General features: G+C 43.7%; 1 protein-coding gene across 1 annotated transcript in view; it reads right to left on the reverse strand.

The window, feature by feature from the left end:
- The window catches only part of LOC117478382 (ectonucleotide pyrophosphatase/phosphodiesterase family member 2-like), a 66,366-nt gene extending 55,583 nt beyond the window's left edge, over positions 1–10,783 (reverse strand). The window contains exon 1 of the mRNA XM_034125396.1: positions 10,660–10,783. Coding sequence (XP_033981287.1) covers positions 10,660–10,677 — 18 coding nt within the window. The 5' untranslated portion in view covers positions 10,678–10,783. The remainder of the gene's footprint in view (positions 1–10,659) is intronic.
- Between the last annotated feature and the right edge of the window lie 4,190 nt (positions 10,784–14,973).

Below are 14,973 nucleotides of genomic sequence, written 5' to 3' on the forward strand. Positions count from 1 at the left end.
GGCCTGTTTTAGGAAGTGTTGTCGTCCTGTCCTGATAATGTCTTTGAAGTACATTTTTTTTGGGAGTTCAAACCCAGAGTTGGTTCAATTCGCAACAATAATAATGGAAAGTAGGAAATATTCACATTTAGGTAACCTGTGGGTGTGATGATAAAATGTTTCTTTGAAAGATTGTTTCATTATGAATCTCTTATTCATCAAAGCTCTAACATTGAGTATGACTGTTACGTGCCGCAGTTGGTGCTTGTGTGTGTGTGCTTTTGTGTGTGTCTCTCTCTCTCCCTGATTGTCTCCAGGTGCAGCCTCTCCCCCAGGTGCTCCCAATCCCCAATCAGGGCCTCCTTAAAGGACCTGAGGAAGGCTGCAGTGGCCTCTCTCCTTCTCCTCTGGCTGCATGGGTGCAGCACGGCGTCTTCGTCTCTGTGTGGGACCTGTGTTTTATCATTTACTACGATATGTGTTCCAGCATATATTGGTACCATAGTTTACTTTGCAAGTTGGCTGGTGAGCCCGTTTTCTGTTTGTCTATCATTGGTTGATTAAACCTCATTTTGTGGCTTCAGAGATCAGTTTCCTCTCTTTTCTCGTGCCTGGTTGTTTCTGTGTTTTGTTACTCCCCTTCGTACCCCTAGATTTGGAGGGAACGTAACAAATGGGGGCTCGTCCGATCTTTGAGACAGAGTGAGTATTTGATTGTTTGTTGTTTAGTGTTGATATTGTGTTTGGTGGTGAGCAGTAGTGTGTGTGTGTATATAAGTGTAGCATTGGCTGTGAACAGCTTCCTCAGTTTAGACAGGGGAGTGTCTAGCTGGGCTGAATCAGTCCTTCCTTCAGGCACTCATTTATTATTTTGCCTTTTTTATTTTCGGGGTAATCCTGGGTGGGGATTTAGTCCCTGTTGGGGGCAGGCGTTTCAGGGTTTCGGCCGCTGATGTTTGCCTTTAAAGTCGCCTCGAGCCCGGCATGCTCCAGACGATAGGTAGGTAAGTTGTGGTAGGCAGGATCTGGGGAAGCTTGTTATTTGGAAGAGTCGATGTTTGTGTAGCCTCAGATATTTTGCCTGTTGAGTGAGGTGATTTAAGTGGGAGTGTTGAAAATTAGTTTGTGTGTTTTAGTATGGCCTCCCTTGTGTTGGGTGAGTCCTCTCATACTGGTTCTAAATTAGATGCCAGGTTGAAAGTGAGGTTAGCTCGTCTCCAGTGGGAGAAGGAGGAGCGTGAGCGAGATTTTCAGAGGGAGCTGGAGATCAGAAAGTTAGATGCAGACACAGCTTTCAGGATGCGTCAGCTAGAGCTGCAGACAGGTTCAGTTGGTACCTCTTTGGGTACACAACCATTGTCAGGTTCTACTACTGCTTTTGATGTTGGTAGCAACATTCAGCTGGTCCCTGTCTTTCGTGAGTCAGAAGTGGAGACCTTCTTTGGTGCATTTGAGCGCATTGCTGCTGCTCTGCGCTGGCCAGAAGATGTGTGGGCCATACTTGTACAGTGCAAGGCTCAGGAGGCTTGCTCTTTTCTTTCTGTCGAGGATTGTATGGTGTATGACAATGTGAAAGGTGCTGTTCTCAGGGCATATGAGCTTGTGCCTGAGGCCTACAGGCAGCGTTTCCGCAGCCTGAAGAAAACTTCTGGCCAGACTTATGTGGACTTCGCGAGGGAGAAGAAAATCCTCTTTGACAGGTGGTGTAGAGCTTGTAAAGCGGATGACATTACCTTAATGTGTGAACTAATGATGCTGGAGGAATTTAAAAACTGTGTACCAGAGCGTACTGTAGTTCATTTAAATGAGCAAAAAGTATCTACCCTTCAGCAGGCTGCCACTCTAGCAGATGAGTTTGCATTTACACATAAAAGCGTATTTTCTCAGCGTGATCCCCCTCATCAAGAGCGTGATCCCCTCAGCGAGATTCTTACCATAGAGCTCGTGACACATACGTCCCCCGTGCCAGTTTTCCAGTATCAGGTCCCAAGCTAGAACGTAACAATGACACACTTATGTTCTTTTCTCTGGGAGGTATCTTTCTTTAGAAGATAAAGAAGATGACGCCGTTTGAGAGAAGGCAAGAGCCCACAGAAATATGTTTTTGGTTACAGCACAGATTTAAACTGAAATGATACAGATGTTTGCTGGTTGTTCACTTAAGAAACTGTGAAGGAGCCTGAGTTCATTGAACCTCATGGTCTGCAACAAGCCTCTTCTGCCTCATGACAATTAATTGGATGTGTAAAGGCAATAGCCGTTTAGCCGTATGGATTAGTGAAAGCCACAGCTGAACTGCTGTCATAAAGGAGTGTTTTAAAGATGTTGAGCGAATTAAGATGCTTTAACACAGAGTGGCAGAACTTCAGTGTTAGTATTATTAGATCTCAGTGCTGCATTTGACACTGTTGACCACAACATATTACTAGACCGACTAGAAAACTGGGTGGGACTTTCGGCAACAGTTCTAAATTGGTTTGAATCCTACTTAAAGGACAGAAAAAACGTTGTTTCTATTGGTAAATACACATCTGAGTTGACAAATATGACGTGGGGTTCCTCAAGGCTCCATCTTGGGGCCTCTTCTCTTTAACATCTACATGCTACAACTGGGTCAGATAATGAAAAACAACAAAAGAAGTTATCATAAATATACAGATGGCACACATATTTACATAATCCTTTCACCAGGAGACTATGCTCCAATTCAAACACTGAGTAAGTGCATTGAACGCATCTAGGTGTAGTCATGGACTCTGACCTGAATTTCAACAGTCACATTAAAACAATTACTAAGTCTGCATACTATCACCTTAAGAATATATAGAGGACTAATGTCACAGCAGGATTTGGAAAAACTTGTCCATACTTTTATCTTCAGTAAACTCGACTACTGTAATGGTGTCGTCACAGGTCTCACTAAAAAATCTATTAGAAAGCTGCAGCTAATTCAGAACGCCGCTGCTCGAGTCCTCACTGACACTAAGAAAGTGGATCACATCACTCCTGTTCTGAAGTCTTTACACTGGCTTCCTGCCTGTCAAATAATGTATTTCAAAATACTGCTGCTGGTTTATAAAGCATTGAATGGTTTAGGCCCAAAATACTGTGAGGAAGCGCACACACTTCCTCACTAACATTTTGACTTAACAATTTGTTTGTTAAGAAAGGTAGTACATGTTTCTTCAGAGTTGTCTTTATTTCAGTTAATGTTATAAAAACAGTTTACATAGAAAAACTAGTAAAGTGCATCTAAATTAATTTGTCAGTCTATAAAACACACAATCACAAAGTAATCACCATTTCCTTTGTTCAGACCTGGAAGCCATTTTGTGTCACTGCTCAAAGGGGGAGCATGCCTCCAAAGTACTCCTTATATGTGCTGTATGAGTAGGCGGAGTCTTGGACGTGATTGGTCAGGAAATGTGTGATTTTATGAGTGTCAATTAGGTTAAAAACTATCCGTTTTAAGCAGAACTTGTTGTTTTTGAAGGTACAATGTTTATGTTGATGCAATTATGAATTTACTTAAGCCTTTAGGATTGTATTAAATATAGACCACAGTGTTTAATTTTGTATTTAACCCTTCACTCCGCTTTCAGAACAATGACCTGATTGGCCAGGTTGGATTGGGAAGGCGGGCAGTCTCCTATAAATGTGGTTGGGAAGAGAGGGGAAAGGGGATTTGGTGTTTGTTCCTTGCTGGTGAACGCAGCACCAGGCATGCAGTTTTTGTTTCTGTGGAATAATGTGGAAGGCTAAGAATAAAAAGCCTGTCTATTTTTTTGCAAGAAAACCCTCTCTCCACGTATCGTTCTTTCACCTGCACCTCACTTTGTAACAATTGGTGGCAGTGGTGGGATACTCTGAGCTCTTGCAGGGACGCTTCATACTGCTGCCGTTTTGCATGGCTGCTCTCCACTTCCTGCTTCATGGACTCTTCATACTGCTGCCGTTTTGCATGGCTGCTCTCCACTTCCTGCTTCATGGACTCTTCATACTGCTGCTGTTTTGCATGGCTGCTCTCGACTTCCTGCTTCATGGACTCTTCATACTGCAGCTGTTTTGCATGGCTGCTCTCCACTTCCTGCTTCATGGACTCTTCATACTGCTGCCGTTTTGCATGGCTGCTCTCCACTTCCTGCTTCATGGACGCTTCATACTGCAGCTTTAATGGCTTCATAAGACTCGGACTCTTCCTCATCCATTCCAGCATAGGCCTCAAGAGCTCTTCCTGTCAACAAGGTTACTACTCTGGGTGCCCACTCAAATGGCTGCCACCCCATGTTCTGGCAGTCCGTTCAAACCGAACAAAAAAACGTTCTGGGTCTTCACCTTCTTTGAACTCAGGTATTCTTGGCTCACTTGCATAGGGCCTTGCTGTCCGGATTGGTGGATCATTATCCTGCAGAGGCTGGATAGGCCAATCTGATAAGGAGACAGGCCTGCTAGTTTGAAGTGGATTGAATTTTCCATGTGGCCCAGCTTTTAGCAGGTGTGTTGAGGTTTCAGCTTGTAGCCTTGGATTATCAGGACGTATTGAATAGGGATACTGTTGAACAGGGTGCTCATAGTGTACTTCTGAGTCCCGCATTGACTTTGAAACCATGTCACCTCTTAATTGTTTAATCTGTTCAAAAAGTATTGTCTCAGTCTGCTTAGACCTGTGCACAAACTCTAATTTCTTCCATGAAGCTTACTGTAGAGAGTTCCCCACCTCCAGTATGGGCTGTAAACACTTTGGGGCGAACCACCGGCTCTTCCTCATCTTCTTCACTTTCAGTTGCCCCGGCTCCCTCAAGTGGTGCCTCTTCTTCGATTGTCCCTTGTCTTTTTTCTACCTCCATGTCTGGCAAGGCTGTGGCCCTTGTCTGATGACCTTTTCCACGTACACCTTTCATTTAGTCAGTCTGTCCTCAAAGACTCCTCACAGGCGTTTAAAAATCCCACCACTCCTGAGAGACTGGAGCCTCAATCCTATAGTGCTTGTTCCTAAGAAAAACACCACTGAACCTCGGTTCTGCTCGGACATGAGGAAGCTGAACAGCATTTCCTGTTTTGATTCATACCCTATGCCACGGATTGACGAGCTACTGGAGAAGATGGGGAAAGCTAAGTAAATCACAGCTTTAGACTTCTGTAAAGGTTACTGGCAAGTGCCTCTTGAACCAGCCTGCAAAGAGTATACAGCTTTTCAGATTCCAGGAATGGGTTTGTTTCACTACACTGTACTACCCTTTGGTCTTCATGGAGCGCCTGCAACCTTTCAAAGGTTAATGGACCTTGTTCTTAATGATTGCACCAGGTTTGCAGCAGCCTACCTAGATGATGTGGTAATCTACAGTGAATCCTGGGAAGAACATCTGCAGTATCTTAAAGCTGTGTTGGGCAAGATACAGGAAGCCGGGCTAACCCTGAATGCCAACAAGTGTTCCTGGGCTCAAGAGGAGGTAAAATACCTTGGATACCTGGTTGGACGTGGGCAAATACGACCACAAGTTGAGAAGATAAAGGCCATACAGGTAATACCCAGACCCCAGACAAAGAAGCAAGTGAGGTCCTTTTTAGGCCTGGTGGGGTGGTACAGAAGGTTTGTTCCCCACTTTGCTACATTAGCTGCCCCACTTACTGATCTAACAAAAAAATCTCCCACAAAAGTTGTGTGGAATGATGAGTGTGAAAATGCCTTCCAGGCATTAAAGAGGCAGATCTGTCAAGCTCCTGTGTTGCAGAGCCCGGACTTCACAAAACAATTTATTGTGCAAGTTGATGCCTCTGGTGTTGGACTAGGAGCAGTGCTAGCCCAAGGAGAGCCTGGCGAAGAGAAGCCTATACTGTTCCTGAGTAAGAAGTTGTTTGACCGGGAAAAAAAATACTCTACCGTGGAGAAAGAGGGACTGGCTATAAAGTGGGCTATAGATTAATTGAAGTATTACCTTCTTGGAAGAGAGTTTGTGTTGCAGACAGACCACAGACCGTTGAAGTGGATGCAATCTAAGCAGCATCGATTCTACGTTGGTGCCTAGCCCTCCAGCCATACCAGTTCACCATACAGTATTGTCCCGGTAAGAATAACCTAATAGCTGACGATCTTTCTCGTTTGCCTGACCTGTGCAAGCCAGAGGGGGAGGAGGTGTGAAATGTGAGGATGCGCACACACTCCCTCACTAACATTTTGGCTTAACAATTTGTAGAGAACCGCCAATCGGGTCAATTTGACCCAGAGCTGTTTTTTATTGTGTGTAACTTTTTTTCAATAAAATATTAAAGTCTTCCAGTCCGTGACTTTTCCTGAAAGTGTGTTATATAGCACCCTATGTTGTTAAAAATTGTCAATATGAAGTCAGATTGAAGAAATCGCCAAAAAAATTGCCATTTATACCTATTTCCGCTCAGCGGGTCATATTGACCCCACCCCTTTTCATATAAACATGACGTGTTGCTATAGCAACGCCTTTTGTCTACTGCGGTTCCTTATAGATTGAGAGATAGATGGATAGATATATTGATAGATAGTTATAGAGAGAGAGACCTAGAGACAGTCTGTAGTGAAGGAGTGCGCTCCCGCTCACGGGAGACTGCTCGCGCTGCGCTCCGCAGCAAACAGCTGTGGGGCGAGTTGAAAGTACGTTATGCTGGCCGCGGTGTCTAAATAATGCTTCCGGGCCAGCGGGCCATTTATAATGTCGAGCCCTAAGAGTCCACAGATTATATTGGTATACGTTTCATCCCTGTGCGATCAAAACTCACTATTCAATAAAATAACATTTTACCTTAAATCAATGCATTCTAATAGCGGGTCAATTTGACCCAGGTGGCGGTTTTAGGTATAAAAAATCTCTGGCGGTTCTAGTGTTAAGAAAGGTAGTACATGTTTCTTCAGAGTTGTCTATATTTCAGTTAAAGTTATAAAAACAGTTTACATAGAAAAACTAGTAAAGTGCATCTAAATTAATTTGTCAGTCTGTAAAACACACAATCACAAAGTAATCACCATTTCCTTTGTTCAGACCTGGAAGCCATTTTGTGTCATTGCTCAAAGGGGGAGCACGCCTCCAAAGTACTCCTTATATGTGTCGTATGAGTAGGCGGAGTCTTGGACGTGATTGGTCAGGAAATGTGTGATTTTATGAGTGTCAATTAGGTTAAAAACTATCCGTTTTAAGCAGAACTTGTTGTTTTTGAAGGTACAATGTTTATGTTGATGCAATTATGAATTTACTTAAGCCTTTAGGATTGTATTAAATGTAGACCACAGTGTTTAATTTTGTATTTAACCCTTCACTCCGCTTTCAGAACCATGACCTGATTGGCCAGGTTGGATTGGGAAGGCGGGCAGTCTCCTATAAATGTGGTTGGGAAGAGAGGGGAAAGGGGATTTGGTGTTTGTTCCTTGCTGGTGAACGCAGCACCAGGCATGCAGTTTTTGTTTCTGTGGAATAATGTGGAAGGCTAAGAATAAAAAGCCTGTCTATTTTTTGCAAGAAAACCCTCTCTCCACGTATCGTTCTTTCACCTGCACCTCACTTTTTAACAAATATATTTCTGACCTACTGCTAAATTATGAACCATCCAGATCTCTCAGGTCTTCAGGGACTGGTCAGCTTTCTGTCCCCTGAGTCAGAACTAAACATGGAGAAGTTCAGTTATATGCTCCAAATATCTGGAACAAACTACCAGAAACCTGCAGGTCCGTTGCAATTCTTAGAACTTGTATTATTATTCATGTACCATGTGTTATTCATGTTTTATTATCTTTGCTTTTTAATGACAGTTTTTAAATGCAATTTTATATTGTGTTTCCGCTGCACTATTTCTTAATGCTCTTAATTTTTTTCATTATCTTAAAGCACTTTGAATTGCCTTTAGTTGAAAGGTGCTATTGTAGTGATCACTGATTCATACACTGGGGTTACATAATTCAATCCAGGAACTACAGGTTGGGGGTATTGTTTCCGCACGTACAGATATGTTGACGGTACCTCCGGGGTACCTACTGTGTGTTGTCCCTTACACTTTCTCTTGTCATCTCAGCCTGCGACCCGACATGTCGATTTCTGCTCCTCAATAAACTGAGATTTGCACCTTCGATGCACCGCCTCCGTCTCCCTTCTCTTCTGGACCCCGTCTCGCCTCTTCCCTCGCCTCGGCGGTTTCGAACGTCACCCGTGCCTTCATCGGCCTGCGGGTGGCGCGCTTCGGGACCCTGCCTGGCCTCTCCTCTAACCGCGGCTCACGGTTCGCCTCAACGGCGCCCCGTCTGGCCTCTCCCCTGTCCACGTCTCCCTCCTCCCGGGGACACGGCTCCTTCCTCCCGAGGACTTCGTGCCCGCCGCCGCTGTGCCTTCGCCTGCGGCCGGGCAGCGCTCCTCCCTGCTGGGGACCTCCGGGTGTTTCACGCCTGTCCCCACGACGCGACCCTGCTTTCTGCGGCCCGCCCCCCACCCTCCGGTGGGGATGCCCTCGCCCTCGTTGGGGCCCCTACCCTCTCCTGCGGCCCCCTGACGACGGCCCGTTCCGGCCCGCCCTCCACCCTCCGGTGGGGATGCCCTCGCCCTCGTTGGGGCCCCTACCCTCTTCTGCGGCCCCCTGACGACGGCTCGCCCCCGCCCTCCGGTGGGGATGCCCTCGCCCTCGTTGGGGCCCCTACCCTCTCCTGCGGCCCCCTTCCGACAGCCCGTTCCATGGCCCGGCCCTCGCCGGCGGCCCCGCCCTCCTCGGCCCCTGTAGTGCTTCCTCCCGGACGCGAGGATTGTGTCCATGGTTGAATTCTGGGGGGGCTTGTGTAGTGATCACTGATTCATACACTGGGGTTACATAATTCAATCCAGGAACTACAGGTTGGGGGTATTGTTTCCGCACGGACAGATATGTTGACGGTACCTCCGGGGTACCTACTGTGTGTTGTCCCTTACACTTTCTCTTGTCATCTCAGCCTGCGACCCGACATCATGTCGATTTCTGCTCCTCAATAAACTGAGATTTGCACCTTCGATGCACCGCCTCCGTCTCCCTTCTCTCGGCACTACACTATATAAATAAAATGGCATGCCTTGCCTTGCCTTGCTTGTTAATAACGTTTTCCAATATTAAACAATGATAGCAACATGTACTTTGGGAAGCGTTTGAATCTGTAATGCCTTTTTCCTAACGGCCTAACCCTAATTAACATGGTTCGATTGTATTGGAGAGATAAGACGTTTCTGGAATACGGACCAAGAACCACTGATTTCAGCAGCCAGTGCATCCATATCCAAAAGCATTGATTCCCAACTTAGGGGTGCAGTTTTTTCTACACAAAACCATGTCACACATTTTCTCTGAAAATATCCAACCTTTGTTGCAAAATACTTCACCTTTAAGTCCTCTAAATAATTCAAATTGGATCATATTGTCTCATAAAAATATGGCTTAAGACTATTTGGCCCTCCAAAGTCCTCATGTTACTACTGAGATTGGCTCATGCTAAGCTCCACTCAAGCAGAACCATCTACAGCAAAGTGCATGTTCTTTCATTGAACAAATGTTGTCCCTTACGTATACGTCCTTGGCCTAGTTGTATCATTTGTTGATGTATGTAACTCTTGTGTGCTTCTTTTGTTTCATATGTACTTTGATCAAGTTCTTGTGAAAGGTCCTTGCTCTCAAAGTCTTCCTGTAATAATAATGATAGTACTAAACCTGTGACAAGGGGCCTTACAAAGACCAAAAATACTTTGTTTTAAAAGGACACAAGCTGATGTGGTATTGTGTATTCAACTTGGGACACAGAATCTAAAGTGAGCACATGCACAGAGAGGTCTGAAACAGTGCTTCAGTTTCACCCTGGCCTCAGTATAACTGCGATCCTATGATCCCTTCCCATTGTAAAGTTAAGAATACAACAAAAGCGGCAATAATCTTAGTTTTTACAAAAGAGTGTTAATTGGCACTAAAATACCTAAGATTGTTATTATTAATAGAGATGTGTCATTAACATATTTAACAGACTAACCTAGTGAATTGACTGACTTTCCCGCAGGTCTAAATTATAGAAGATGATGGTAATGATGACATTCATATCAGTGCAGTAACATTAATCTACAGCTCTGCCACCCCCAGGTAAATAAGGGTTAAGGCCCTAAGTGCAATGTAAAGGTACTTATACTTTCCTTGAGTATTTTTCTCTTCATGAGTTTGTTAGAACACTTAAACAATTTTCTAATATGTTTGCTGATATATAATTTAGATTTTTTTTATTATAAATACTTATTTCTACTTAATTAACATTTCCAATGCAGGACTTTTAACACAGTACTTTAACAGTGTGATATTTGTTCTTTACTTAAGTAAAGGATCTGGATAGGTCTTCCATCACTGCTAGAAAATGAGCAGTTCCTGTCAAAACATCATAACGATCATCATCCTCATCATCATCCCACATCTTCAGCAGCTCCATAACTTAAGCATACGTTTTGTACTTTCCAGTCTCTTCAGGTAAAGCCTGAATCCAAAGCTTGCATTGATGTGAGGCAAAGTTCAGCTCAGTCACTCACAGGTCGATACATCAGTTCTGCATGGAGCATGAGCTTTCTGTAGCTTTGTTCACGGGGGGATCTGTAAACTCTTCAGCAGTCTAAATGAAAGCTAAAACACAGCGACATGAAATAAAACGACAGAACCGCCACAGTCTTACCGTACCAAATTTTCCAATAGCATGTTCCAAACAGTAATTCCACTTTTGGCATCCCCCTGAAAGAAAAAAAGCTCCGAAATAGTGTCCAACGACCGGTAGAAGCTCCTCTGCACGCCTCTGCAGATCGATGGAGCAGAGCGCAGGGGTCCAACTCTCCTCTCTATCGAGGAGCGAGGCGGTCGCGCTCGAGAGCGAGCGCGAGAGGAGGAGAGCGAGTCTCGCTTCTCTCTCTCTCTCTCTCTCTGAGCGCTACTATCTCATCTCTCTCTCTCTCTCTCTCTCTCTCTCTCTCTCACACACACACACACAAACACACACACTGTTTGCCTTCGCTTTGCCTCTCTCGGTCCTGGGCCAATAAGCATGAAGTAATGGTGACAGCTGCGCTCTGGTACAAGAGTGCGTCGGGTCGGGGTGACGCTCCGGAGTCCAACACAGTCAGCAGCAGAGACCGATCCCCCAGGGAGAGGGAGGGTCTCCATGGAGGAGAGGGGCTGCAGGGTCCAGTCCGGGCTCAAAGGAATATGGAAGAAACTTTGACGAAACTCCAGATATTTCTATATATCTGATCCATTAATCCCTAGTGTGGTGGTTCATGCTGCAACTGTATAGGCTATGCAGAGTAATACTTTACCACTATAAACAGTAAAGACTGACCTGTGAGAAAGTTTGGAGACAGGCAGGAGTAAAATGCAATAAAGATCTACCAGAAACTACAATCTGAACACAACATGTCACCAATTCAAGGACAAAGAACTATATGCTTACTGAAGAGATGTTCTGCGTTTCCTACTGTCTTCACAGAAACACACAGTGATACATTGCATAAAGGAAAACCCATTTTACACAAAGTGTTGGACACTAGCTATGTTTCCGTTTAATTTAAGTTTGGTGATGAGTTAGTTTGTAGCAATTTGTTTTAAGTTAGCTGTATAAGCAGAGGGGGGAGAAGTACTCAGATCTTGTACTTAAGTACTGTAAACGTAAGTACCTGCAATCAAAATGCTACTCGGTATTGGCATCTAAACGTACTTAAAGTACCAAAGATGCAGATTTGTCCATTTCAGAACAATATATATGTGTTATAATGATTGATCATGAAAGTGTTATCAAAGCTGGTAAAGGTGCAGCTAGTTTGAATGACTTTATACTGCAGGGTAGCTTGTGAATTTACTCCAGGTGGAACTAAAGGATGATTTAAGAGTTGATAATATTTCACATCATTGATCCAAATCTGTAAAGTAACTAAAGGTATTACATTAATTCATGTCGAGAAAAAGTACACCATTTACCTTTACATTACCTGAATTGTATAAGAGACGAAGATAAAAGTAGCAAAAATTGTACTAAAGTATAGAACTTGAGCAAATCTACTTAGTGACTTTACTCCACTGTTTAAAGGCTACTCTTTAAGAATGTCTGCCAGTGAACAGAACAGGACATTTAAAGCCAAAAAAAAGAAACAGTTAAGCCATCCAACCAATTCACGAGAGATAATGGATAATTCATGAATTGGTTCATCAGCTATAGTATTCTCTTTGATCCATGCTGTCCAGAAACACACAACTTAATTTAATAAGAGTATTCCAATGCAAAGGAATATGCAAGAAGACAGCAAATGTCGAAGCAGATGTTTTGACCTGTGATTTCAATGTTTGCTCTGCTGTTTTCAGCGAAGATGCTTCCATCTTTACATCATGTATATCAACTATTTTCCAACAAGAGAGAAATTAGGGAAAGCCAAACTGACAAGACACTTAATGTAATAGATGTAAATGTTGGTCATAAGGCTTGCGCATTAGCTTGCCATTGTCAGTAGTCTGTGTATTGTGTATGTGCAAACTGATTATAGTTTAAGTCATGTCTTAATGTATTTTATTCTTTATGATGTATGTATGATGGACGAAATCCAAAACAAATGTTTTGGACAATAAAGTATATCGTATCAGATTGCGTCGTATTGTGATGTATCGTATTGTATGTTTTAATAATCTTTGTTACTCTCAATGATTTAAACAATTAACGATTGAGCAGAGGGGTCAGAGGTCAGGGGCAGCAGGTCAATGTTAAGTCTCATCGCGAGGATACATCGAGCCTCAGTTCTTTTGTTTAATGAAAGCAACTGCTACACATGCTACAAGTAAGCTGGACCATGAGCACTGTGCGTTCTGCTTGTCATTTGACATGCTTATAAATGCAAATGGGTCTTCCCAACAATGAGAAATCTGTTGTACTGTAGACCAAGGTGAAGTACTAAGGACACAGACTGATGACTTGTGTTATGAGCCGCATTGTGTCAGCCAGGCCTCAGATCTCTAAATACCCTTAGTTCTTCCTAGGAAGTGATATAAAACCTGAGATACCTGAGGCCTGCAGTGAGCTAACAGTGAGCGGAGCTGTGAGACAGAGAAGTGAACACCTCAGTGTTTTCCTCTCTTTCAAAAGGACAAAGCTGCCTGGCTGTGCAGAGAGCTCTCCTGCTGAAATCTGTCACTGCACTCCCGCTCTGCAGGAGATAAATACCTGCGAGATCTCTGTGCGAGGCAGCTATCAGCCTCCGTAAGATGTTTGTCTGCTCTGTGAGTTCGGATGAATACTGCAGAAAGACAGCTTATTTTCACAGGGCCGCTATCAAAACACATGAGGGCTTTTGGAAGGCTGCACTCTGCCGGGAACATGTTGTTCGTGGGGGGTGAACAAATCTGCCTGCTTTGAAAGTGATCTGTACATCCATCACCTCAGGGTAAACGTCCTACAAAGACCACACATAAACAGTCACAAACGCACACACACAACCACACACGCACAGGAAAGGGCTTACAAAGATATTCAAAGATATGAGCACAAACGATAAAGACTCACTCAGAGTTGTTTCTGAGTGGTTGTGAACCGTGTGTGTGGGGATGAAATAGTAGACACACACCTGCCCCTGGCACAGATTACCCAAAGCCTGTGATTGGCCGATGTGGCCCCCTTCACCCGAGGCCATGCTTAGCTGATCCTGCAGTGTTCAGCTCTAGTTTCAGTGCACCTGGACTCGGCCTCCATGCGGGTCAGACATCAGCAGGATGTAGACAGGTACGGTCCGGCGGGCATTCAAAAACACACACACTCTTTTGAACATCTGTCACATATGTTTTTTTGTTCTGTCGATTTTACTCAAATCTACATTTCCAGTTTAATTTTGTATTGGTATTTAAAGGTTCTTCATCTGCATTAAGATCCTTTCATTTTATTTGAAGAAACTTTGAAGAATGGCCTTTTAATGTGTCACTTAAAATAAATCCTACATAAATTAGGATAAATTATATTATAGGTAATTGAGCTGATGTTTTTATCCACATTTTAATAATATAGACATATCTTTGGGAATAATTTGGGGTTTTCTAATCTTGCCCAAGGACACATGTTGACTGCAGGGCATGGGGATCAAACCACTGAACCTCCGATTGGTAGAGGGCCATTTTTGTATGATAATTTCCTTTTTTTATTGTTTGCATCTTTAAAAGGAATCATTGTATTCCTTGTCCAGCTCCTTACAGGTGCAGGATGTCACATGTGTGGCTTTGTTTACACCCATCATGGTGTCTATCATGGTGATGTAATGTGATCCTGCATCAAAGCACTGAGGAGATCCAGGCTTCAGTGCCCGAGGATGAGCTTACCCAGACATTAAGCTGATGATGGCCTCAGTCACCTCCAGACCACACTGACATTACAGACGCTCTGTTTAGGTAAAAAAGTTAAAGTTGCGAAAAGGAGACTTCTTTTTTTGTGTGCATACAAACAATTAATTGTATTGGTTTCAAGTATAATCTTTCCCCAGTGTGTTTGCACTCTTTTCAAAACTAATTTTGCAATTAAACTCTCCAGGGTATGTCCCAATGCGATGTATGGCAAAATGCACTCTATGAGTAGCGGATAGTGCACACAAAATGTGTGGAACACTGGACGCTTCTCACCAAGCCCCCAGGAAGTGCGCCGGACAATGAAACAACAAGGTTTCCCTACGACTTTCACAAAATAGCGGGGGTTTTTCTTCTTTTAGCTGAATGAAATAGCCACTATGAACACTTCAATAGCCCTACATATTATTAGGTCCCAAAAGTCATAAAATGCACTAAAGGATGAATCAAGAGTCCTTTTTTCCTTCCCATTTATGACTGAGGCGAGAGCTGTTGTTACATGGTGGATTGGCTTAGCAAAAATGCAAGTTCACATGCTCTATGGACCCAATCAAGGATGATCCAGGCTTTTTCTGTTTTCTAGACTCTAGAGCCAAGCCATTTTGGCTTCATGAGCCACTGAGCATTGGTCAG

The sequence above is a fragment of the Trematomus bernacchii genome, unplaced genomic scaffold (genome assembly GCF_902827165.1).
Source record: "Trematomus bernacchii unplaced genomic scaffold, fTreBer1.1, whole genome shotgun sequence".
Lineage (NCBI taxonomy): Eukaryota > Metazoa > Chordata > Actinopteri > Perciformes > Nototheniidae > Trematomus > Trematomus bernacchii.